The following is a 23,898-nucleotide window of genomic DNA, read 5'->3' on the forward strand; positions in this document are numbered from 1 at the left end:
CAATGAAACTGACCTCTGATCTTTGAGCAAATCCTGTGCATGGAATATCCACAGCATTGTTTTTTTTTATTATCAGGAATATTAAGTGTAGAGTATAAAGGACTGAGTGGGTGAACGTAGGGATTCTAGACTGGCATGAATATTTAGTCTGGGCAACAAGAAGCGTTCTAATTCAGCACTGAGCAATTCCAACAAGAGCAACTTGTTAGATTATATTTATAAATATGAGATTTTATTTCTAATGAGTCTCAATTAAAAATGTCACCAAAAATTCCATCTGCTCTTCTTCTTTTTTTATTGCAGTCCAAACCTCAGCTCTGTCATGCTCCTGTCATTCCCCAACAACAGCACGAAGGGAATAGGACTAAAAGCCACCCCTAATCCCCTAAACTGTTGTAAAGAGGGATGGGTGGGGGTAAGAGAGGGGACTCAGATCTTTTGGGCATAATGATCAAACTGATAGAGGAGTGTCCCTGGCTGGTGCTATATAAACCCATTTAGTCTGTCTCCATCAGTTCCTCTGTTTTTGTTACCAAGGGACTTTCATCTCTTCTCATCTTTCTGCTTTCTCCTGAGACATTCTTCTTCTTTTTTTTATTTTCTTTCTTTGTTCCTCATAACAGTCTGCAGGGTGAAGGACGTGGGTGGTATCTCCAAACCTAGACATTAATTTGGGGCAGTAGGGCTCTCATCTGGGGACACATCTAGTGGAACACAGCTCAAGATGCCTGAGCCCACAAAGAAAGGTAATAACACAAACACACACACACACACACACACACACATACGATTATCAAGAAGATATATGAATCAGAGTTTAGTATCACTTTGTCTCTAAAGAGTTCTGGTTTCTGGGTTAGATATAGTAGAAGAGTCAAGAAATATTGTATCAGCGTACGTTACATCGTGTCTGTTTTTTCCTTTTTACCTTTGTTTCAAATGATTAGTTTCAAATAAGCGCCATCCAATCCACAGCTTTTCTGTTCAGCGCTGCAGAATTCAGAAATTAACTTTGTGTGATTGTATCACTCCGAGTAAGAGAGGAGGAGACTCGGAGTGTTCATCATATAAAAACACGCTATTGTTTGCGGTTGATGGATAGACTGCACTCAAGGTTATTATCGGAGGAGAGGAGGGTGCAGGCGGTCCTGGAATGGTGGTGAGTCCCGAGCTCGTGAAAGGAGGCAGGGGGTCTGTCATTTTTCCTCCGTGATGGATGATGCCATGCTGGCAGGTTTACAAAATGGCCAAGCAGGTGTTCTGGAGTAGAATGGATATGTCAAGGGTGATTATGTGGACCGTTGTTGGGGAGAAAGTAAACATCAGGTGAAATAAATCGAGGATTCATACAGAAGCGACTTTTTTTTTTTTTTTTTTTAATCTGTGCACTATTTACACAAGTCTGTGTGACCTCTATGTGTGAAATCTCTCACGAATAAAACAACCATTGGTCCGGATTATTTCATTTGCTCTTGCATCTGTACCAAATGCTTTTCTTACTCTAGTTTGTAATTATCCCTTTTCTGTCTTAGGGATGGAAAAGGATTGACAACACAGGAATCACAGTCAGATATTTTCTTTGATGTATATATACATATAACATGTGACCTCGAATCGGGATTGTGATGAATAAAGGTTTCCAAATCACATGCTCGACATGCTGAGGTTGGATGTCTTTGCAAAATGGCATCCTGCATAAATAGCTGCTGTGGACACTGTGTGAAAGGAAAGGCAAAGGTTGTTTATATATAATAAAATACAAATCTATATATAAAACTTACATACAGTATATATTAGTTTTGGTCTCTCAAATATAGAGGGGAGCTGAAGGAGAGAACATTATTTAAGTGGTGGGATGAGGGTCGAGTTGAGCACAGGACCCTCGGGAACTGGATTCCTAGTCCCGGGAATAGTTCAGAATGGCCAGACTTTTAATCCCTATTCCTCTCTCTCTCTATCTCTTCTCTCTCCATTTCAAACACATACATTATCTCTCTCTCTCTCTCTCTCTCTCTCTCTCTCTCTCTCTCTCGCTCTTGCTCTCGCTCTCTTTAGATCTTTTTACTCTTCTTCAATTACTCTATGCCTGGACCATGCTAGGAATCCTGAGCTCTTGTCTATTTGAAATTTGACTTTCCTGAGATGGATCACAGGTCTGCATCACATGCATATTAGAGACCTAGAAAAAACTTATAGCAAAAGAGTCAATGTTTATGGACAGTCATGGTTATGTGGCCAGGTCTCGTTGTGGCGTTCTGGCACATTGTCTTAACCTCTGAGACCTCGCAGATCAGGAAAAGCCCGTGTCTACACCTCACTTAATTTACAGTCAGCCCTCACTCGCGCTGCCAATGATGGCATCACCCATCCCATGCTGTACTTCAACACGACATAAATCGTACGAGCACAGGCCGCATTTCCACACGTCCGCCTCAGAGGACTCTTTTCGGACCGTTTACCTATAGGATTTGTGCTATCGATGATCCTCACAGATTTGCCCTGGAATATAAACAGTGTGTGGATGGAAATGCTGGTTAGTAAATAGGATCCTGTGGTTGATATAAAAGTGGTGAGACAGGGACAGCAGTTTGGCTCCATGTGCATTAGTATGAGCCTGTCTGTCCACACAACAAGGGGCAGGGACAGCTGAGAATACCTGCCCCATCACTTACATTCTTGGTGTGAAGAGAAGAGACAAGAGCGAGTCTGGGCAGTAAGCCAGATCATAATCAAAGATGAACTTTGAAAAGAGATGTGAGGGGAATATGTTTATCATCATGTGGGAGGAAAAGCTTTCTAGAAATTTGAGAAACACTGAAAAGCTGCAAAAAGTATATATATAAAAATATCCGCCGGCCAAAGGAGGGAACGAAGCACAGGTGTCTCTCCTGGCTCGTTCTCAGCGGTGGTTTTCACATGGCCTTTAAGTCAACAAGGAGACAAAAATGGAACAGCTTGTCTCTATGGTTCCTCCAGGCCCCTGCGATCGCCTGGCATTGTCCCAGTATTCGGGGGGAGTAAAGGGGGAGCAAAGGGAGGGGAGAACTGTATAATGGTGGCTCAGAAGTCAATATTGACATCATGAGATATATATGTTTCATGCATACCGCTTCCTACTGTCTATAAACAAGCACCTGTGCTCACAGATGAGGCCAGAGCTTAGCACAAACACCGGACATGGAAAAATGTTACTCCGAACCATAAATAGTAACATGAATACTATTTAAACCTGCATAAGTAGATTGTTAGTGGAAGTCTCCTGTGGTCCTCAGCACCACCTTCAACATTATGGTGTTTGAGATGTACAATACATGCGTAGTTTTGTGTATCTTAGCAGTTTGGAATGCAAGGTGGCATCAAAACATTTTGTAGCACACCAACAGATGGCAGCACAAGGCTGCACACACAGTCACAGGGAGCACCTACCTTCATAAGTCAGTGTGTCAAAAGACATTGTCCTGTGTACATCGGGAGCTGGAACTATTCTGACCACGTGACCACAGTGTAGTGTAGAACATGGAACGTGAGGATGAACCCTCACCTCATTTTCACCTCATCTTTACCTTTTTTTTTTTACTTTTAAGAAGGTGTGAACTCATTTTAATGTGGAAATAAACACTGTGGTAGCTACAGTCAACCCCCGATAATTCCCAGTTTGGAACTCGAGGCTTGAAAAATTTGCAGGTTCTCATTTGGAACCTCAATAACAGCAAGTTGCGGATTATCCTAAAATTCACGGTAATCCGCATCTGTAACCGAATGTTCAGGAACGTTAGGAATAACTTTTTAAACTATGTTTTCACTAACAAATTCCATAAATTTTTTCAAAATACATTATTGTATTAAAGTGACATAATGTCTAGATTAATTTGTAGGTTGTGTCTGAAGAAAGTTGTGTGAATTACAGTATAAAACCATAGTACATCTCTTTTCCGGTTTAGAAGAAGTCACATGGATTTGCTCGATCGCATGACCCGTTCTGATTTACAAACATCTCGATGGTAAAATTGTGCAAAATTATTGGGACACCTGACATTTTCACCCACACAGATTGGAGGCACACTATTGTATCGGATGTCTCTGTATGTGCTAGCATGACATCTCCCCCTTTTTTGAACTAGGAGATCCAAACCTGTTCCAGATATGGTTTGGAATGGAAGATCTTAAGTCACACAATGTAGAGCTCTGTCCACAAACCTATTGCAAACCTTTGGGATGAATATGAACGCTGGCTGAACCCCGGGCCTCCTCACCTAAACTACATCAGTACCTCACTTTACTAAATCATTGGTGTTAAATAAAATCTAGTGTAACATCTTCCCAGAAGAGTGGAGGTTAAGTATAACAGCAAATGGAGTGTTCTTGCAGGGCAAATTCTCAAATCCATCACCTGGTTTGGAGAAATGCTACTGTAGCTTTACTTTGCAATCAGAACTGGGGTGAAGATAGTATTTAAATGATATGGTTTTGGGAATCTTCTTAAGTAGACCATGTAATTCAGAAAGAATAGAAAGAAAGGTTCTGTATACTTCTCATATGTATTTTACAGCACAGCCAAATTCTTCTTTGCATATCCCAGTGACATTAGGAAGCTGTGGTCAGGTAGAACACAGCACCCCTAGAGCACAAAGGGTTAAGGACCTAGCTCAAGGGCCCCAGAAGAGGCTAAACCAGGGCTTGAAATCTTCTTTTCGAAGCGTTGGTGTTCCCTGTGATTGTGCGTGCAGCTTTGTGCTGCCATCTGTTGGCGTGTTACAAAACTAGTATCATAATAATATAAAATTTAATAGATTTATTTCATAGAAATGAGTCTTCATTAATGTTATTTTTTTCTTTCACAGAAAATGGTCAGCCTGAAGGTGAGTAATAAATGTTTTATGGTGGTTTTAGAGGGTAAAAGACAAAATCTTTTTCAATACTCTTTTGCCACGGGGATTTCAGTTCCTTTTATGGATTTTTAGGGTTTAAGGGTTTGTTTTGCTTCAAGATCTGCTCTGTTTTTATGAATTGAGAGAAAATGTAGTGGTTTTTTTGCAAAATCTTTGATGGTTTCAGTCTGGCATTGCTGTTCTGATTTTAAATATGATGATAATGAGGATGGTGATGATGAGGATGGTGATGATGTCACCCCAGTGCTGGTATCTGGTGGCGAATCCGAAACCCACCAGAGCGTGTGCTGATGCTGAGCAAGTCAGAAGTAGCATCTCAGGACTAGTGTCGGTGAATCCAGTGACTTAACACACTTTGTCCTTCAGCTTGAGGACAGAATACTGGTCAGCTGATGAAATTTCAGATGCTGCAGTCAACAAAATGTTTTAAATCACTTGGTGTGTGTGGGGGCATCGTGACACGAGTGTAGCTGTCTCACAGAAAATCTATCTAGACTTCGACCTTGGTGACCTTTCCATTGAATGTTTTAATGAGGTCATTGCAAATGGAGATCTTACTTGACTGACAGAAAAAAGTGTCTCATTCCTTTACTGTACTGTGTGTGTATGTGTGTGTGTGTATGTGTGTGTGTGTTGTACTGCAAGCCTTTTTGTCTTGCTTATATCTGTATATCCTGTGTATACTCGCGTAAGTGTCAGTATGTCTGAAGTATTGCATTTTGCATCAGTGTGTGTCTATGTTTGTGAGTGTGTGAAATGTTTTGATGCTTCATTGCTGTGAAAGTGGTGCTTGCATTTGCGCTGTGTTTGTCACACACACCGCAGGCACTGGGGAGGCTGTGCTTCCGGCTGAGATTTCCCTCGAGGTGTCTCCACCAGGTAGGTCATGTGTGCCCTTTTTTCCTTTCCTTTCCTTTCCTTTCCTTTCCTTTCCTGTCCTGTCCTGTCCTGTCCTTTCCTTTCCTTTGCTTTCCTTTCCTTTCCTTTCTTTCCTTTCTTTTCCTGTCCTTTCCTTTCCTTTTCTTTCCTTTCCTTTCCTTTCCTTTCCTTTCCTTTCCTTTCCTTTCCTTTCCTTTCCTTTCCTTTCCTTAGTTTTTTCCCGATCTGGTCTTTAATTCTCACCCAGAGCACGTTCACTTTCACGTGTGAGAAAGGGGTGAGTTTTTCACAAATGTCTGATCACTCAAACTGATCATAGAAATGTGGCCCTCCTTTCACAAAGTGCATGCACTCACTACACACGCGCACACACACACACACACACACACACACACACACATTACTGCACACTTTCCCCGGGCACTACACACTAACGCTTGCTTTGCTCCATGAATGTGTCCTTACTTCTGCTTTTGGTCTCAATGTGTGAGACGTTGTACTTTATGATATAAGATGGGATTTTTCTTTAAGCTACACTATAAACCAGTAAGCACAATATTTCCAAACTCACACAAAACACAACAATTATAAAGAAATTAAATGATCACTGGCCAACACTGGGGAAATTCCATATATGCGATATCACCCTTGTGTGAGCGTGTGTTATTTTGCTTATTGGTGGTTTGTCATCGATGCACAGTGGTAAGAATTTGTGATTATTGGAATAATAGTAAAAATTATTTTAATAATTATTATTATTATTATTATTATAAGAATGTGGGAGAATTTGATTTATTCATTTATTTTAAAACAAAAATCCAGAACCATAATTTATATGAATATTCTAAATCTGGAAAAGCTTATTCTTGGAAATTATTCCCTTTTTATTTTTTTTAAATATATTTTATTATAAACTACTTTTGATAATTATCCATACTATATTTTTATCATTATTTTTTAATAATTTAATGATTTACAAATTATATCTTTATATCTATATATTTATAGATATATATTGCATAGTTTCTATGCAACAAACTCAGTGAAGGGCAAAAAAAAAAAAAGAAGAATTGGACAATCATTGACTGGTGAGTCCAAATGGGACAATTCTGACTCTACCAGAAGAACTTGTGTAAGATGAAGAACAGAAGAGAAGATGTGATCAGACTGCCTCACCCCCACAGTCACACATGGAGGTGAAAGCTTAATGCTTTTAGGTTTTTTGGAGCAGGGAAGGTTCCGGAACATGAAAGGAATCCTGAACCAACATGGCTCCCATTCCATACATCAACACTGTTAATTCTATCTGGACTGCGGTTTATTGGATCAGACTTCACCATATAACAACCTGATGATCCTGTAAGCTCTGTAAGCATTATTTAGAGAGCAAACAGTCGTGATATCTATCATGCAGTGACCTGCCCAGTCACCACACCTAAATCCTAATGAACTGCTCTGGGATGAACAAGAAATCTCCAACTAGTGAAGAACATATTTGAGGCATTCCAAAGTCTGGTGAAACTAACTGTCTGGATGCTGAGAGTGTGTAAAGCTGTTCATGCTAAGAAAGGAGTTTCACAGAGAATAAAGAGTAATTACGGAGTAAGAACGGGGGCTTTGAGGATGGATTTGGACTGTAGTTAATGTTTACAATCTGCTACACTGACTCAGGAATACAGTTCACTTCTGAACATCATCACTGTACCCCACAACCACGTTTATCTGTAATAAATGGACATTCGGTGCAACCCAGATGAGGATGGGTTTCCCTCTTGAGTCTGGTTCCTCTTAAGGTTTCTTCCTTATGCCATCTCAGAGAGTTTTTCCTCACCACAGTCGCCACCGGCTCACTCTTCAGGGACAAACTTACACTTATAAAGAACATCTTATTCATTCTTATCACCACATTATCTGTGTAAAGCTGCTTTGAGACAATCTTCATTGTTGAAAGTGCTATACAAATAAAAATGAATTTAATTGAATTAAAGAAAATCTGGACATTTATAGATATGTTTGTTGAAAGGAAATTTTCATACAATTGCATTACCGAGCATAGAAACAAAAGGAACATGCATGCGCCTCTCAAAAACAATGAAAGTCTCGTCACACCACACAAATTCACAATCTAATGAACTGGATAGGTCCAATGAAATCAGTGAGGGGAAAACATTTTCAGACAACAGATTCTAATCAGTGTGCATCTATGCGTAGCATGTTTTATCCAGCTGTATTGCTCGGCTGCAGATGTTTGCTTGCTGCTCCAGCTGGATGTGTTTGCTGTGCCTGTGCAGAGGCTGCAGCAGTGGTCAAAGCCCCAGAGCACGAACTGACTCTACCAGAGCGAGAGCCAATAACACCTGCAGCTGTAGAGCCACAGCCAATATTGGCTGAGGTTGCTGAGCAACAGCCAATAGTGAGTGAGATCTCACAGCCACAGCCAATAGTGACAGAGCCTGTAGTGCATGAACAGGAGAAGCCAGAGTCCACACGACCCGTTAAGACGGTGCAATTATGTGAGCTTGAGGAGGCTTCTGAACTCCCTCCATCCACAGGTGAGGATCGCCGTCTTTAATCTATAAACCCATAACCAGCATGGTGCATTAGAACTGCTGTCACTAATGAAAAAGCACTTTTTTCTGAAAGTTTTTGTGCAATTTCACCTTCTTCAGCATAATATTTAACAGTGTATATCACATGTATGTGTCACACTCTGGGGAAAAACACACACACACACACACACACACACACACACACACACACATATACATATATATATATATATATATATATATATATATATATATATATATATATATATATATATATATATATATATATATATTTATTTATTTATTTATTTATTTCACACACATGGAAAATTTGCATTAGCAGCATTTTACTGCTAAACAAAAAACATAGATGTAAGATGTAATTTTTTAGCACATACGTAATTGTAAGTTTTGACCAGTAGGTGATTTGTCTCATGTCCAAAAATGTCTACCAAATGTTGTGTCAGTCAAAAAAGTTGTTGCTGAGATAATGCCATGCAATTACTAGCAGGGGGGGTGGGGGTTCTGTGGAAGGGTAGCTCAGTGTTTAAAATATTGGAGAAGGTCGTGAGATCAAATCCCAGCACCACTAAGTTGCCACTGCTGGGCTCTTGAGCAAAGCATTAACCTTCAACTGTTCAATTGTATAAAATGACATAAATGTAGGTTGCTGTGGATAAGGGCATCTGCCAAATGCCATAAATGTACAGACAAACCGTTTGGAGTGTTCTTTATCAAATAACTTTTGAACTCGAATTTGGTCAAGATTGAGCCAGATGTGTAGGAGGAGTAACAAAAGAGAACATTTCTTGCCAAAAAATCCAAGATGATGGAAAATCGATTGGATGGCTTTTAAACTTTGGACACAACTTTAAACATAAGTGCTTGCAAATTGGCAGCATTTGGCCCAGATTTGGTCTTTAATGTTCCCCAGACCCTCCTCAATCAGTGTGTGAAATTTAACAACCTTTTACAATCGTTTCTATGGACTGAATTGGACACCCTGAACAGGAGAAGAAGAAGAAAAAATTACAATAGAGTGCCAATGCACAAACCATCGGTGCTTGGCCCCCTTATATTAAGAAAATGTATATTAATAAGTCTCATAAATAGAGTGAAAGAGAGAGTGTGTGTGTGTTGACAGAGCAAAGATGTACTCAATCAGTAACAGGGTGACTAAATATGGGAAAGTATCTGGGTATCATGGGTGTCATCTGAGGCCATAGTGACTGATAGGAGAGCTCTGGGATAACTGGCTTATATGAAAAACCCACTGGTATGGTAGTGCACAATAGTTTACAACTTTAATAACAGTGGTGTGATGACTTTCCCAGACTGCCACACGTATACTGACTGGTTTAATCATCAGACTTGCTCATGAACATGATATTAACCTTGTGTAGTCACTAATCCATGACATCTGAAAGTCCTTCTTATTTATATCACTGTTAATGGATCATGTAAGTACTGTGACTGTGTTTTTAAATCAGAGAATCATAAAGTTATGGTCTTTATAAATGTCGCCATGCTACACGTTCTGTTCCTCTGAAAACTAACTTTGCGCCAGTGGAGAGCTGCTTTTCAACGCATGAGACTTGAGTTTGGTGTCAGTGAGCTGAAGCAGATGCCATTGCCTTTAGGCTCCAAGTCCAGCTTGGGAACGAGCATTTGAATCGGACACATTGCGTTTAGCCTGCAACTAATCCTCCATACATTTTGGGCAACTTCAGCAGAGGTTCATGTGTGGTCAGATCACAGATACATAATACAAAATATAAGAGATAAAAGAGAAAGGAGTGTGCGCTTACACAACATCAAAAGGTTTGTGAACACCTGACACTAGTCCCTGTTTGCTCTTATAATAAGCTCCACTCTTCTGGGAAGATGTTCCACTAAATTTTGTTGAAATCTTTGGAGATTCATTCTGCCACAAGAGTGTTAGTAAAGTCAGGTACTGATGTAGAGAAGGTTATGTTCAATAGGGTTGGAGCTCTATAACGGTGGATTTTCCACATCTTCCAACCCATGGAAAGCAGATCTTCACGGAGCTGGCTTTGTGCACTGTGTATCATGCTGGAACGGGTTTGGGTCTGAAGAGAATTTAAATTTGAGAAAATATTTTGGAGACAAAGTTGGAGACACACAATTGTATTTGAATGCATTTGGCAGCAGGATATTTTCAAAACCTGTTCCAGCATGTGCACAAAGCCAGTGCCATGAAGATTTACATGTGTGATGTGAAATATCTGCTATAGAGGTCCAACCCTATTAAACCTGTGAACGCTGAATGCACCCCAGGCCTCCTCACCTCACCTCCACCAGCACCAGACTTTACAAACACTCTGGTGGATGAATCTAGTGGAACATCTTTCCACACAAGTGAAGCTTAGTATAACAGTAAATGGGACATAAATGTGGAATGGGATGTTGATGCTCAGGTTTCCACAAACCTTTGACTCCATAATGTATATCAGGATCTTGTTTTTTCTAAATGATGTACAAGTGTATGTGTATGTGTGTGAGAGAAAGCGAATTCGAGAACACTAACATGCCCTAGCCTTGTCCCAATCAGCAGCAGCACCTGAGAATGATGCCGTGAAGGCTGCTGCTACGGTGCCGATAGTCACGGTGGTTCCCCCTCCTTCCCCCAACCTCAAAGGTCTGACGCTGCATCGAAACACTTCCACGAGTGTGTTTGTGTGTTTCTACGATTGTATTTTGCAGTTTTCTACATGCTGTCTATATTTATCATATCAGCCAAAGCTACACTGGTTTATGCTGTGAACGTGCTTCAATGCCACCTATTTATCCGCGGTGTGCGTGTGTGTGTGTGTGTGCTGGGGGGCACCTGTAAACATCTGACAAATTGTTGCTATAGCAATGTTTATGTTTGCATGAGAGAAGTGGAGGAAACTATGTTTGATAGAAAATGCACTGCAAAAAAATTACATAACAAAATATAAATATAAAACTATCCAAAACTACAATAACCCAGATATAAGATTCAGTAACCTTTTTCAGGAACTTATCTCATTTTAAGTATCAAGGAAAGTATTTGGACATCTGACTCTTCCACCCATACAGTATGTAGAGAAACATACATTTTCTGGAATGTCTCAGCATTAAATTCTCTCCTTCACTTCAACAAGAAGTTCCAAACCTGTTCCTGCATGACATTGCACAAAACAAGCTCCATAAAGATCTGCTTTCCATGGGTCAAAAGATGTGGAAGATCTCCTGCTATATAAAACTCCAACCCTAGGCACCCCAGGCCTCCTCATCTTCTCACCTACACCTCACTTTGCTAACACCTTTGTGGATGAATGAATTCTCCACAAATCTCCTTAAAATCTAGTGAGACATCTTCCCAGAAGATTGGAGCTTAATTTAAAGGTAAATGGACATTGTTCCAAAGCAGCTTTACAGAGATAAATAGGTTATAAAATGTCAATTTATATGCTAGTGCCTATACCCAATGAGCAAGTGGCTGATATGAGGAAAAGATGGAAGCAGACGTCCTTATCTAGGTGCCACTTTATGTCCATACATTACAGTTTTATCATTGGTTAGATCTGCTGTTCAGTGAATTGTTCCATAATAGATGCTTTATTGCAGAACTGTTTATGCAGATAGTAGTTTTAAGCCATTGTAACAGATTAAATACAGTCCAAATCCATCCTGATTATTCCTGAGTTGCTTTTCAAGAAACCTTAAGCTGCTCACTTATATTCGCTTTAATGTGATCTTAGAGGAAAACGTCAACATTCCAGATATTTCGACTTGCTGAAATGTCGTTTCTTTGCAGTGCAATTAGAAAAGAAAGGACAAATGAGAAAGTAATAACGATATAATGGCTTTGCTTGTTCGTGCTGGACGCAATGCTGCTGCTGCTGTATGAACCCGGCTGCACAATTTTCCGAAAGTTCACGCAAAGTCACGTTTGTATGCGATGGCGCGAAGGTTTTCTCACCGCTTTATTCACACATCCGATGAAATTGTTGGCTTGTTAAAACCTCTGACTTTATTTTTTTTGGCTGCATCACACCATTTCATTCTTTAATCTGAAGTCAAACACACACACACAGACACACATATACACACACACACACACACACGCACACACAAGTACACTCATTTTATTCCATTCCATTTTGTACGGTCATGTCTGTACCTGGGCCGCGCTTTTCCCATTTCACATCATGTTGTCATGTGACCCAGTTCGGCGTCTGGTGAACACACTTTGCCTGCATGCTGTGCTGACATGTGAATGGACGTGGAACTTATTGACAGGTGGGTGTGTGTCGATTTCACTTTCGTTGCAGATAACGATGAAGTGACTGCCAGCAGTCCGTCTCCTCCACCCCCATCAGGTTGGTGGCCATGACAGCACCTTTCCCCATGTTCCCCATTTCCTTTTTTTTCCACTGTAGACATGTTAGTGTAGATCTGACTTGCCACTGCACATCAGCACACAACTTAGATTAAACAGAAAAAAATATACTGTATACTAATAAATGTTAACAATAGATTTATAATGAATAACACACTTCAGAACCAGCAGTTATATGAAAATAATCCATGCTGGAATTGTGTGTTGGAGCATAACTAAGAAGCAGAGTGGATTTTCCATAAACCCATAAACTCTGAAGTCTTATTCCCCCTTATATCACAGCAATTACAATGTTTCAGTTATTAATCAAGGACATTGGATTTAGAGATAAAAAAGATGATATGGTAAATGTCCATGAGAGACAAATAAGGTCCTGTTATGACTTACATAATAATAGTCATGATAAAAAAATCAATCAAACAAACAAAACTGCAGTCAGATCTTGAAGTTGATGTGTTGGAAGCAGAAAAAATGGGCAAGTGTAAAAATCTGAGCAACTTTCAAAAAGCCCAAATCTACAAAACAACAGGTGGGGATTTATCCTGGTATTTATCCAAACGTAGTCCAAGGAAGAACAACCAGTGAGCCAGTGACAGGTATTGACTCAGCCTCGTTAGACTGTTTGGTCTGCATGAAGACTCCCCAAACAAATCTGATCCATGATTGCTTTCTCAAATAAGGCTGATGCATGAAGTCTTCCCCAAACAAGTCTAATGCATGAAGTCTTTCTCAAAAAGGTCTGATGCATCGAAGGCTTCCCCAAACAATTCTGATCCATGAAGGCTCCACCAAACAAATCTTCTCTTTCTTCAAACAAGTGTGATCCATAAAGGCTTCCTCAAACAACTCCGTTCCATGAAGTCCTCCTCAAACAAGTCTGATCCATGGATGCTTCCCCAAACAAGTGTGATCCATAAAGGCTTCCTCAAACAAGTCTGGTCCATGAAGTCCTCCTCAAACAAGTCTGTTCAATGGAGACTTCCTCATAGAAGTCTGATCCATGGAGTCTTCCTTATAGAAGTGTAATTCATGTTGGTTTCCCCAAACAAGTCTGATTATTCCCCAAACATGGCTTTTCCAAGAATTGTAGGATTTGAAGTATCTACTGCTAACATCTTGGTGCCAGATAGCACACTTTTGGATGTCTTGTGGAGTGTGTATATATATATGTATATATTTATATATCGCATCAGTATAGCAAACGAAGAGATTCAGTGGTATTGCTAACATTAGGTATGTTAGCTAGCTGACCTTCAGTGAGAATAAGAACCCCTGATAGTGTGGTTGCTGTTCTCTTTTTAATATGAGAAGTACTCATATTCACTCTAAAGCATCCTGGGCACGATGCAACACTCACAATAAAAACATTCTTTTTATAAGACCTGCCAAAGGTAGATTTAACATTGTTTATCAAGAATTACAACTGAACTAAGTCACTGAATTTATTGTTTAATCACTGACCGGTAATCTTGTGTAAACTTGGTTTGCATTGCTAAATAAACAAAGCTAAATGTCACAATTAGAGTTGCCTACCTAACATTTTAGACAATTGTAGAATGTCTTTATTTAGTGAATAAACTTCACCAAAAAATTATTTTTCATCACTAAACGTTTGCTATACTGATGCGCCCAGTCTTAATTCAATCACCAAAATCCGCCATGATGCACACATCCGGCAATTAAAAACGTCCGTGAGGAAACATAGCAAAAGTTACGTTTGGTGTCCTGATGATTTACTTAATTTAAAACATCATCATTACTTTAAAACATTTACAAGAATATTTTGTCTTCATGCTCTATGTTGAGTTTGGTTTCACTAATAAGAAACATACATTTGCATAAAGCATCCATATTTGTCGGTTGAAAACCTGAAAAACATTTAGAACAGATAAAAATGTGCGATTAAGTTGCGATTAATTAGGAGTTAACTCATGACAATCGTGCGATTTAATCGCAATTAAATATTTTAATCAATTGACAGCCCTAATATATATAAAATCATGTCTGCTTGAATACACAAGATAAAAACTGGTTTACATCCTTTCCTTTTAATGGTTCTTTGGATAAGTCTTTTCCATCTTGGAAAAAACTCAATATAAAACACATCTTAGGTGAACCATTAAAGAACTAGAGAACCCCTATATTGTAAAGCTACAGATGTGATGCTCACTTTGTTGGTCAGTGTCTACAATGTACTTATTTCAATATTCATAACAAACAAATACATGTAACATTCAGTATGTGCCTTCATACATTGTATTTATCCAAAAAAGTGTTCTTTGAATTTTATCATCAAAGAGATATCTCATGTATTTCATGCTGTGTTGATGTCTTTGTCACAATTATAACAATATTGTCCTTTAAACATTTTCAGGTCTATCATTATTACTTTATTTAAATTAGATGTCAATTAATATTGTGTTTTCTTTCCAGAGGACGGCAGTACACACAAGAACCTTTCAGTTGATCTATCTAGTAAGCATCTCATATTTAATGAGTTTAATGTAATTCTAGATATGTTTGATTTACATTTATAGTTTAACCCTATATTTGTAAGCTATGGAACTTACATATACAGTAGCTCCTAAAACCTTTTGGTTTTTGTATGTTGGAAATTAAATTTACCTCAAAATGAGTCTACAAAGCACAAAAGATTGACAATTGACAAAGACTGCATCTTCCCTACTAACAATATCAGTACCTTTCACCACGATTGCATGATCTTCCCATCTTCACACATTCCTGCAACTTGCTTTACAGTAATATTTTCCGTAATATGCTGTAAAACGTTTTTTCTGTCTTTGTTTAGATGATAGCACCCCTGCGTCATCCAGGGAGAGAAAAGACTCAGGTAACCTTTGAGCCATACTAGCATTCATACTTTTTTATTTTACAACTGAAAAACACTCACCAGTGCAGTGATTTATCGGGACATAAGCTTAAATTGCGAGCCAATATTAATAGATTAATTTTCCCAATAAAGGAACATCAGGACGTGTTCATTTTGCTGAAAACCATCATAGCATTACATACTACAACGCTTTCATAAGCCTTTTATGGAAAAATTTATAGAACTGTCTTGTAAGTAAACTACAGCAAATAAAAGAGCATCTACATTCAAGTTTGATAATTGTTGCTTAAAAAGTAACCACAGCTGCAAAATACTACTCTAAACTGCCATACTGAATTTCATACAGACGGTAAGTTAAGTGAATGCCCTCCACCTTGCGACTATACTCTTTGTAGGTGGCAGATATTCTATGGTATTGCTAATATTAGGTATGTTAGCTAGCTGACCTTAAATGAGAATAAGAACCCCTGACAGTCTTGATGCTATTTAGGAGGAGAATCACTCATATTCACCACAAAGCACCTTGGGCACGATGCAACATTTGCATTAAAAACATTCTTTCTGTAAGACCTGCCAAAGGTAGATTTAACATTGTTTATCAAGAATCACCCTGGTACATCAAATTTATAGTATATAATGTATAAAATGCATTTAGGACCAGAAGAGGGCAGTTATCCTCTAGGACATGTGAGCTTATTTCCATAAAGGTCAAACCATGAGGTTTGTTCAGAAACAGTATGGCTGTTTTCATCAGTACTACATCTTCCTGACCATCTTTAGTATACAAAGGATGCGACTGAACTGATATATTTTCAGAATGTGTGTTTACAAGCTTCTATTGCCTTAAAGTCTATAGCCAAATAGAATAGTCTATAGAATGTAGCCAAAGCACTCTTTCAATGGAGGGTATTCCTATCAGAAGGATTCTGGTTGCTACCAGTAACCAACCAGAGATTGATAATCAGTTCCTCAGTGATACTTAGCCAGCTGGAATTGATGAAGCCCATAGCTTGATAGTCCTCAAGCCTGCTTACAATTTTGGAGATGTTACCACATGTCATTGCACTGCATCTCCTCAGCCATCTTCATTAAAGAGCAAAACGTTCACCAGGACTGTACAATAGTACTATGGATGCATAAATGTCTTTGACAGACCAGGGACTGCCAGAATACTGGGACAAATTTGGTCTATTCCTAGCTCACTCTCTATCTGTGTTCCATCTGTTGGAAATAACTATGCAGATCTGTTGTCCCAAATTGATGGAGACATTTGCTTAGCTTGGTCCCTGTAAAATATTTTTATTATTATTATTCCTACTGCACCATAATGTGCATTAGGCGGCAAGGTCCTGATAGCTTACTTGCCGTTTACTTAGCGTTTTTTGTCACAGGGTCCACCCTCCTCCTTTTTTACTCGTGTTAGGGACCATCCATTGTGGAGTACTTTATCCCCATTCCTACAACTGAGCACCCATGGGGTGTTAAGGGCCTTGCTCAAGGGCCCAAGAGTGGCAGCCTGGTATGTTCGGGAGTCCAAGTCCAATGCCTCAAGCTCTAGGCTACCACCTCCCCACCCTTTAGGACAGCAAACAACATCTTGAGGATTTGTGTCTCTACATACATAACCATAAATTTCCAATGCTCTCGGCTATTGTCTGATAAAATATACAAGCGATTATATGCGATGTTGAATAGGTTTTGTTTCCTGGGTTTTGTTAGAATTCAGGTTCACAGCATTTTATTTTATTATAAATGGTATTGTATTAATTGTTTTTATGTCTTTGTGAGCTGTGTTTTTGTTCCACAGAAACGCCCCACCTGGATGTCTTTTCAAGTTATGGCTGACAATAAGGAAATGTTACAGTTTATATCTACACAGGTTTTGCCGGGTATAACCGTTATGTGTTAATAAATATATTTCTTCTCTTTTCCCCACTTTTCGCAGGTGTATCATTGTTGCTAATATATTTATGCTTTCCATGTTGCTAAATGCTGTGTTCTCAGCTGGCAGTTGTGTCTTTGTGTGGGTCTGTATATTGGTGTGAGTCAATGTGTATGATTGAGGAAATATTCTAATTTGATGAACTGGTGAATGTGATTTTCTGCTCTATTCACAGTGTGGTCCCTGGGAGATGGACCACTTCCTGAGGATATTGAGAAACAGGTGGAAAATCCTCCTCTCTCTACCTTACTTATTGAGAAACCACAGGGTGGCTCCATCCAAGTAGGTTAGTACATGCCATAGTTCTAAGCATGATTTTATTAGAGCAAAAGGAGGTGGCCATGAATATACTCTATGAAACCATGAAGCTGTTGTAAGCTCTACTGTCTGATGTTATTCATTCGGTCATTGTGTGCTTTAAAGATTTGAGAAAATCAAGGAGAACATCAACACTTGTGTTCAGCAGTTATGTACCTGACTCTAAAAGCATACATTCTGGAAATAAAACCTAAGAGAAAACTGGTGAAACAGTAAAATGAAAAGGCAGTGGACTATTTAGGAACCACCTTCCTTCGTTCCTTCGTTCCTTCCTTCCTACTTACATTTACATTTACATTTATGTTATTTAGCAGACACCCATGTCCAGAGCGACGTACAAAAGTGCTTTGACTCTCTATCAATTAATAAATCTACACTTGTACGCTAAGTTTCAAAATTAAGAAAAAAACAGTCTATAAGTCTGTTGAGAGGATTTTTTTGAAACAAAGCAAACTTAAAAAGTGTTAGTTTAAGTGTTTCGGGAAAAGGTAGGTCTTCAACGTCACTTGAAGATAGCCAGGGACTCCACTGTTCAGACATCTAGGGGAAGTTTATTACACCACCTTGCTGCCAGAACAATGAAGAGCCTTGAAGTATACTTACTTCACCTAAGCACCTAAAAAATCGACAAGAACAAGCCACATTAGCAACCTATGAGAAGAAGGACAGTAGATTGTCCATGGTCACTCCAATGTTGCGAGCAGTGGCTGAAGGGGAGAGCAGAGAGTTATGAAGAGTTATTTTGATATCCTGACCTGGAGATGAATCACCTGGGATGACCAGCAGTTTGGTTTTGCTGGGGTTGAATTTTAGTTGATCAGCACTCATCCACAAAGATATGTCTGCCAAGCGTGCCAAGACCCAAGCGGCAGCTGTGGTATCTGAGGGAGGAAAAAGATGAGTTGAGTGTATTTAGCATATCAGTGGTAAAAAAAAAACAACGTCAGGATATGACTTCAGCAAGAGAGTGAGTATAGAGAGAGAAAAAGAGGGGACCAAGTGCTGAGCCTTGTAGGACACCAGTGGAGAGTCTGTGTGGGGCAGATGTGGACCCCCTCCATGTTACCTGGTATGAGCGACCTTCTAGGTATTCCCAAGCTGCTCTGTGGATACCAAGGTTCCTGAGGGTAGACAAGAAAGTCTTGTGTTTGAGTGTGCCAAATGCTGCTGAAAGGTCTAGTTCTACTTACCTACTTAGGTCTAGGTCTACTTACCTATTTTCCTTCCTTCCTGCTTACCTACTGTACTTTCTTCCTTCCTTTATTTCTTCCTTTGTACCTTCCTTCTTTCTTTCCTACTTACATACTTTCCTTCCTCTCTTTCTTCCTACCTGGAGATAAAAGCGAAGAGGAAACTTTTAAAACAATAAAATGGCAGTAGACATTTTAGACCAAATTGAAACTGGACTACCTATTGCCTATTTCTTTCTTTCTTTCTTTCTTTCTTTCTTTCTTTCTTTCTTTCTTTCTTTCTTTCTTTCTTTCTTTCTTTCTTTCTTTGAGGAGCTTTTCCTCACGTTTGGATTTAACTCTTATGTCATATGTTTTAAAGGTGGAGACATTACCTTTATTGCAAAGGTAGAGGCCAAGGATTTGCTCCGTAAGCCAACAGTCAAGTGGTTTAAAGGGAAATGGATGGATCTGGCAAGCAAGACTGGAAAACACCTACAGCTGAAGGAAAGTTTCGACCGTATCACGAAGGTAATGTATATATATAAAATATATATATATATATTTAAGACCACAATACAGAAATGTCTTCCTTGCAGTAATTCAGGACCCCTTTCTCCTACAGATTCACACGTTTGAGATGCATATCATTAAGGCCAAAGAGAACTACGGTGGCAATTACAGATGTGAAGTGACTTATAAGGACAAATTTGACAGCTGCTCTTTTGATCTCGAGGTTAAAGGTTTGTCTCGTTCATCATGGTGATTTGCAAAGATATCCTACAACATTTCATCGAGAGCATGGTGTATAAAAACATATAACACTAATGTTTGTTTTGGACAGATGTTCCAGAGACTCAGAGTATTGACATTCGCTCAGCTTTCAAAAGAAGGTAATGAGAAGGTCAACGTGATGCATGATGTTCCAGATTAGCAGTGAACTATATCAGCAAGAATGATTGTTTTATTGTTAGTGTGTTTAATTAGAGATAAGGTGATATCTCTTATGATAATCCAGTCTGATGGTTAAGAACACAATTTCAGACTTTGTATATGGGGAAAAAACTTTCTTGTACTATTTTCTACAGAATTGTTTGTTGGCAAAAGTAATGATTATGTATTGTAACTGTGCTTCTTCTCAGGCAAGGTGATGTGGTTTAATTGTTTAAATTGGACTTCTGTAATCCACTACAAACCAGTGTCAGTACATGGTTTGAATAAACTCTGGATTACTATGTTCACAATTAACCTGAATCCATCAAACCAAAGAAAAAGAATGTAAACATCTTCACTAATGTGTCGATAAGTTCAAGGCCATTGCTTGCGTTTGAACACAACGTGTCCAAACAGCAACGCACACTCATCGTTCTCACACCACGTCTGCATGAAAAGTGATGTGAGAAGGCAGTCATGGGTCTCCTGGGAGACACAATGTACACAGCCTGTGCAAAAACCGATTTGCTCCGAGCGAAAGGCTTTTGTGTTCACCTCAACTATGCATTTGCTCGATGCTCATGCATAGATTGGAGGCAGAGGTTCCCGGGTTGCGTTGGTTTTTTTATTCCAGTGTTTGACTAATTGAATTTCCATTAATCTCTCCTTGTTAACAACAGCAGTGAAGGCCAGGAGGATGCAGGAGAGCTTGACTTTAGTGGGCTTCTTAAACATAGGTGAGAAATATAAACCAACCCTGAGAGGGACATGTGGTTCTCTTCTTTTTTGCTTGCTTTCTTTCTTCCTTTCCTTCTGTCCTTTTTACAGTACATACCTACCTACCCTCTTTCCCTCCCTCTTTCCTCCCTTCCCTTCTTCTTTCCTTCTTTTCTTTCTTCCTACCTACCTTCCTTCCTTCCATCCATCTTTCCTTACTTTCCAACTATCTACATTCTGTCCTTTCTTTCTTCCTTCTTTCATTCCTTTCATCCTTCCTTACTATACATACCTATCTACCTTTCTTTTTCCTGCCTACCTACCTTCTATCTTACTTCCTACCTTCCTTCCTACCTACCTACTTCCTTCCTTCCTTCCTTCCTGCCGCCTACCTTCCTTCCTTACTACTTATATATTTTCTTACTTCCTACTTACTTTTTGTCCTTTTTTCTTCCATCCTTTCTTCATTCCTTCCATACTTTCCCTCCTTCCTTTTATTCTTCCTTACTATTTATCTAATTTTCTTACTTTCTACTGACCTACTTTCTGTACATCCTTCCTTCCTTCCTTCCTTCCTTCCTTCCTTTCTTTCTACCTACCTACCTACCTTCCTACTTTCCTTCCTTCCTTCTCTTCTTTTCTTTCTTAGGCACTGGCTGAAATGTGATCTGAGTTGGTTATTGTTGCACTTCCATCATATTTATACATAGTACATGTGCTATAATGGTTGTATAAGGGTATTTATTTATAATGGTATGAATTTATAATCCCATAATTGTGTATAGGAAATACATCATTAAAAGAAAAAAACTAAAAAAGGGTTTGCTTTTGTTCTCTGCTCATCACGAAATAGCACAAAAGGGACAAAACACAATTCAGCATTTATTTTGGCTTGTCTCTTCTTCTTTCCCACGCATTCAGAAACACCAGGTTAGTACAGACAGTAGGTAATTAAATTAGACCTTACTGCCGGTAAGTACTGCAATCCCGTAGTGTATCTAGCATGGACAAACAACAGAGTGTTGGTGTACTGTAGTCTGGTAACACTTCATTTTAATGCAGCATTCATTCAAGTTCCAGAAATGTGCGGAAATCGTGGAAATTGTCCCTTTGTTTTATTTGTTTCATCATCATTTGCCCAACCAGGAAGTTTACTAGATACAATTATTTACTGAGTGATGAAGATATTGGGCATATAAATAGAACGATTAAATAAAAAGATAAGCAATGATATAATTACTGGACTGACATTGCTTGACGTAGTGCATTGAGAAGAATAGATCGTGACAATAATGCATGAGTACTGTAAGTTTGCTACGTCTCAGAAGTGGTGCTCAAGTATCCAAAGGAGGACATTTATTAAAAAAACAAAACAAAAAACAAAGGGCACAATTTTCCAGGGATTTATGCGAAGTTGGTGGATCGGCTCTAAATGAAGCTGCGAAATAGTGTTATCGCTACATTGGAGCATCTTTGAAATGCAAATGAATACATGATAATATTGCAAATGTGCCTGTCAGTGCTCTGTACTGTGAAACATACATTAGAGGAAACAAAATGAAACAAACAAACAAAAAAAACACTTCATGCTGTTTCCATCAGATCTTCCAGACATTCAGAACAATGTCTGTGAGTGTAAGGCCTGATTACCATCGACTAGTGATGATTAACCCAACTTCTCACTTTTCCTATAAAACATCTCCAATAACCGTTTTATAACAATTCACCGTTAATAAACACTCACCCCTCATTCTGAGTCATGACTTACTAATTGAAGATGCCTGTATAGGAACCGGCCTTTATAACATCATGGCTAAGAAAACTCTCTTTTATGCTAGCTACAATGTTCTAATCATAGCTTTGACCTTCAAAGACTTGCTATGTAAAGAAAATGTAAAAAAAAAAAAAGATATTATTTTTAAATGAATGTTCATTTATTTTGTCTTTACCACTGACAGACTCCATGTGCCAACTTAACTGAGATATGTCATTTTTTTCATTATTTAAAAATCATAAGCTGCATAACAAATCCCTCCCTTGTCATTTCTGCAAAAAGTATATCAATATATCTTTTAGGGATAGTAACATTCAGCGATTCGCATCTGTGCATCGGCATAAAAGTAACCATCGATTTAAAAAACTACACGTTTTTAACATATTTGCATCAGTAAAAAAAAAAGTATTTTATATCTAATTATTAATACATGAACGTTCTATCAGCACCACTGCTGCTACGTGAATATGACGTATCAGAGCACTACAGAGACTGAGGCGTGTTTTGAGAGTCACATAGAGTAGAGATTAACATGGCAGAGGTAGAGCTGCATCTTCCTGGAGACAGAACAGAAAAAGAACGTCTAGTTTTATTTTGCTTTTGTACTTCAAAGGCGTGCATGTGAATTAAAGTAAATTGATTGGCTGTCTGTCTGAACCAAATATATATATATATATATATATATATATATATATATATATATATATATATATATATATATATATATAATGCACAGTAGGATTTCACAGACAAGTAGTTTAAAACTTAGAAGGCTATTTCTCATAGTCTTCTCTTTGTGTATCGTCTAATGAAAATGTAGTAAAACCAAATTGTTATTATTAAGTACCTTCATCACAAAACAGCAGTTTCTCAGTTAGCATCCTTATCAATTAGCATCCTGGTCCTTGAGAACATATTAATAAATGCTGAGACAGATTTCTGTGCTTTGTGCTATCAGAGAGCACAAACAGGAGGAGGTACCTGAGGTGGATGTGTGGGAGATCCTGAAAAACGCCCGACCAGATGAGTACGAGAAGATTGCCTTTATGTACGGGATCACAGACCTCCGCGGTCTGCTGAGAAGGCTGAAGAAGACGAAAAAAGTGGAGAAAAAGAGTGAAGGTGCTCCAAGGATTTCACTAGTGGATTCATTCCTGGAATTTTTCAATTGAATAAAATTTGATAAATTGACTATTCCTTGTAGCGTTTGCCAAGAGGTTGGATCCTGCCTACCAGGTGGACAAAGGAGGGAAGGTACGATTAATCGTGGACCTGGCTGACCCAACAGTTGAGCTGAAATGGTACAAGAATGGCCAAGAGATTCGTCCCACTCCAAAGTAGGTCCAATTTTTTTCAGAGCAAATGAAAGGCATTCTCATTTTTTTTTTTTTTCAGAAATTGTCTTTCATTTGTGTTTAATATTTAGTCACATACTGTATTACCAAACGCTTCAATTGTTCTGTGGTGGGAAATTGTGGTATTGGTAT

At 38.8% G+C, this 23,898-nt stretch overlaps 1 protein-coding gene across 4 annotated transcripts in view; it reads left to right on the top strand.

The window, feature by feature from the left end:
• The first annotated feature begins 503 nt into the window (after positions 1–503).
• mybpc1 (myosin binding protein C1) overlaps positions 504–23,898 on the top strand; it is a 44,833-nt gene continuing 21,438 nt past the window's right edge. Inside the window, exons 1-15 of one of the 4 annotated variants that reach the window (XM_046859923.1) lie at positions 504–746; positions 4,842–4,859; positions 5,715–5,768; positions 8,060–8,320; positions 12,640–12,687; positions 15,141–15,182; positions 15,517–15,558; positions 17,676–17,786; positions 19,370–19,518; positions 19,613–19,730; positions 19,832–19,880; positions 20,601–20,657; positions 21,559–21,567; positions 23,370–23,533; positions 23,616–23,748. In XM_046859923.1, coding sequence (XP_046715879.1) covers positions 725–746; positions 4,842–4,859; positions 5,715–5,768; positions 8,060–8,320; positions 12,640–12,687; positions 15,141–15,182; positions 15,517–15,558; positions 17,676–17,786; positions 19,370–19,518; positions 19,613–19,730; positions 19,832–19,880; positions 20,601–20,657; positions 21,559–21,567; positions 23,370–23,533; positions 23,616–23,748 — 1,277 coding nt within the window. In that variant the 5' untranslated portion in view covers positions 504–724. The remainder of the gene's footprint in view (positions 747–4,841; positions 4,860–5,714; positions 5,769–8,059; positions 8,321–12,639; positions 12,688–15,140; positions 15,183–15,516; positions 15,559–17,675; positions 17,787–19,369; positions 19,519–19,612; positions 19,731–19,831; positions 19,881–20,600; positions 20,658–21,558; positions 21,568–23,369; positions 23,534–23,615; positions 23,749–23,898) is intronic. The other 3 variants (XM_046859924.1, XM_046859925.1, XM_046859926.1) reach the window with 3 other exon arrangements.

This window comes from Silurus meridionalis, chromosome 10 (assembly GCF_014805685.1).
Source record: "Silurus meridionalis isolate SWU-2019-XX chromosome 10, ASM1480568v1, whole genome shotgun sequence".
Lineage (NCBI taxonomy): Eukaryota > Metazoa > Chordata > Actinopteri > Siluriformes > Siluridae > Silurus > Silurus meridionalis.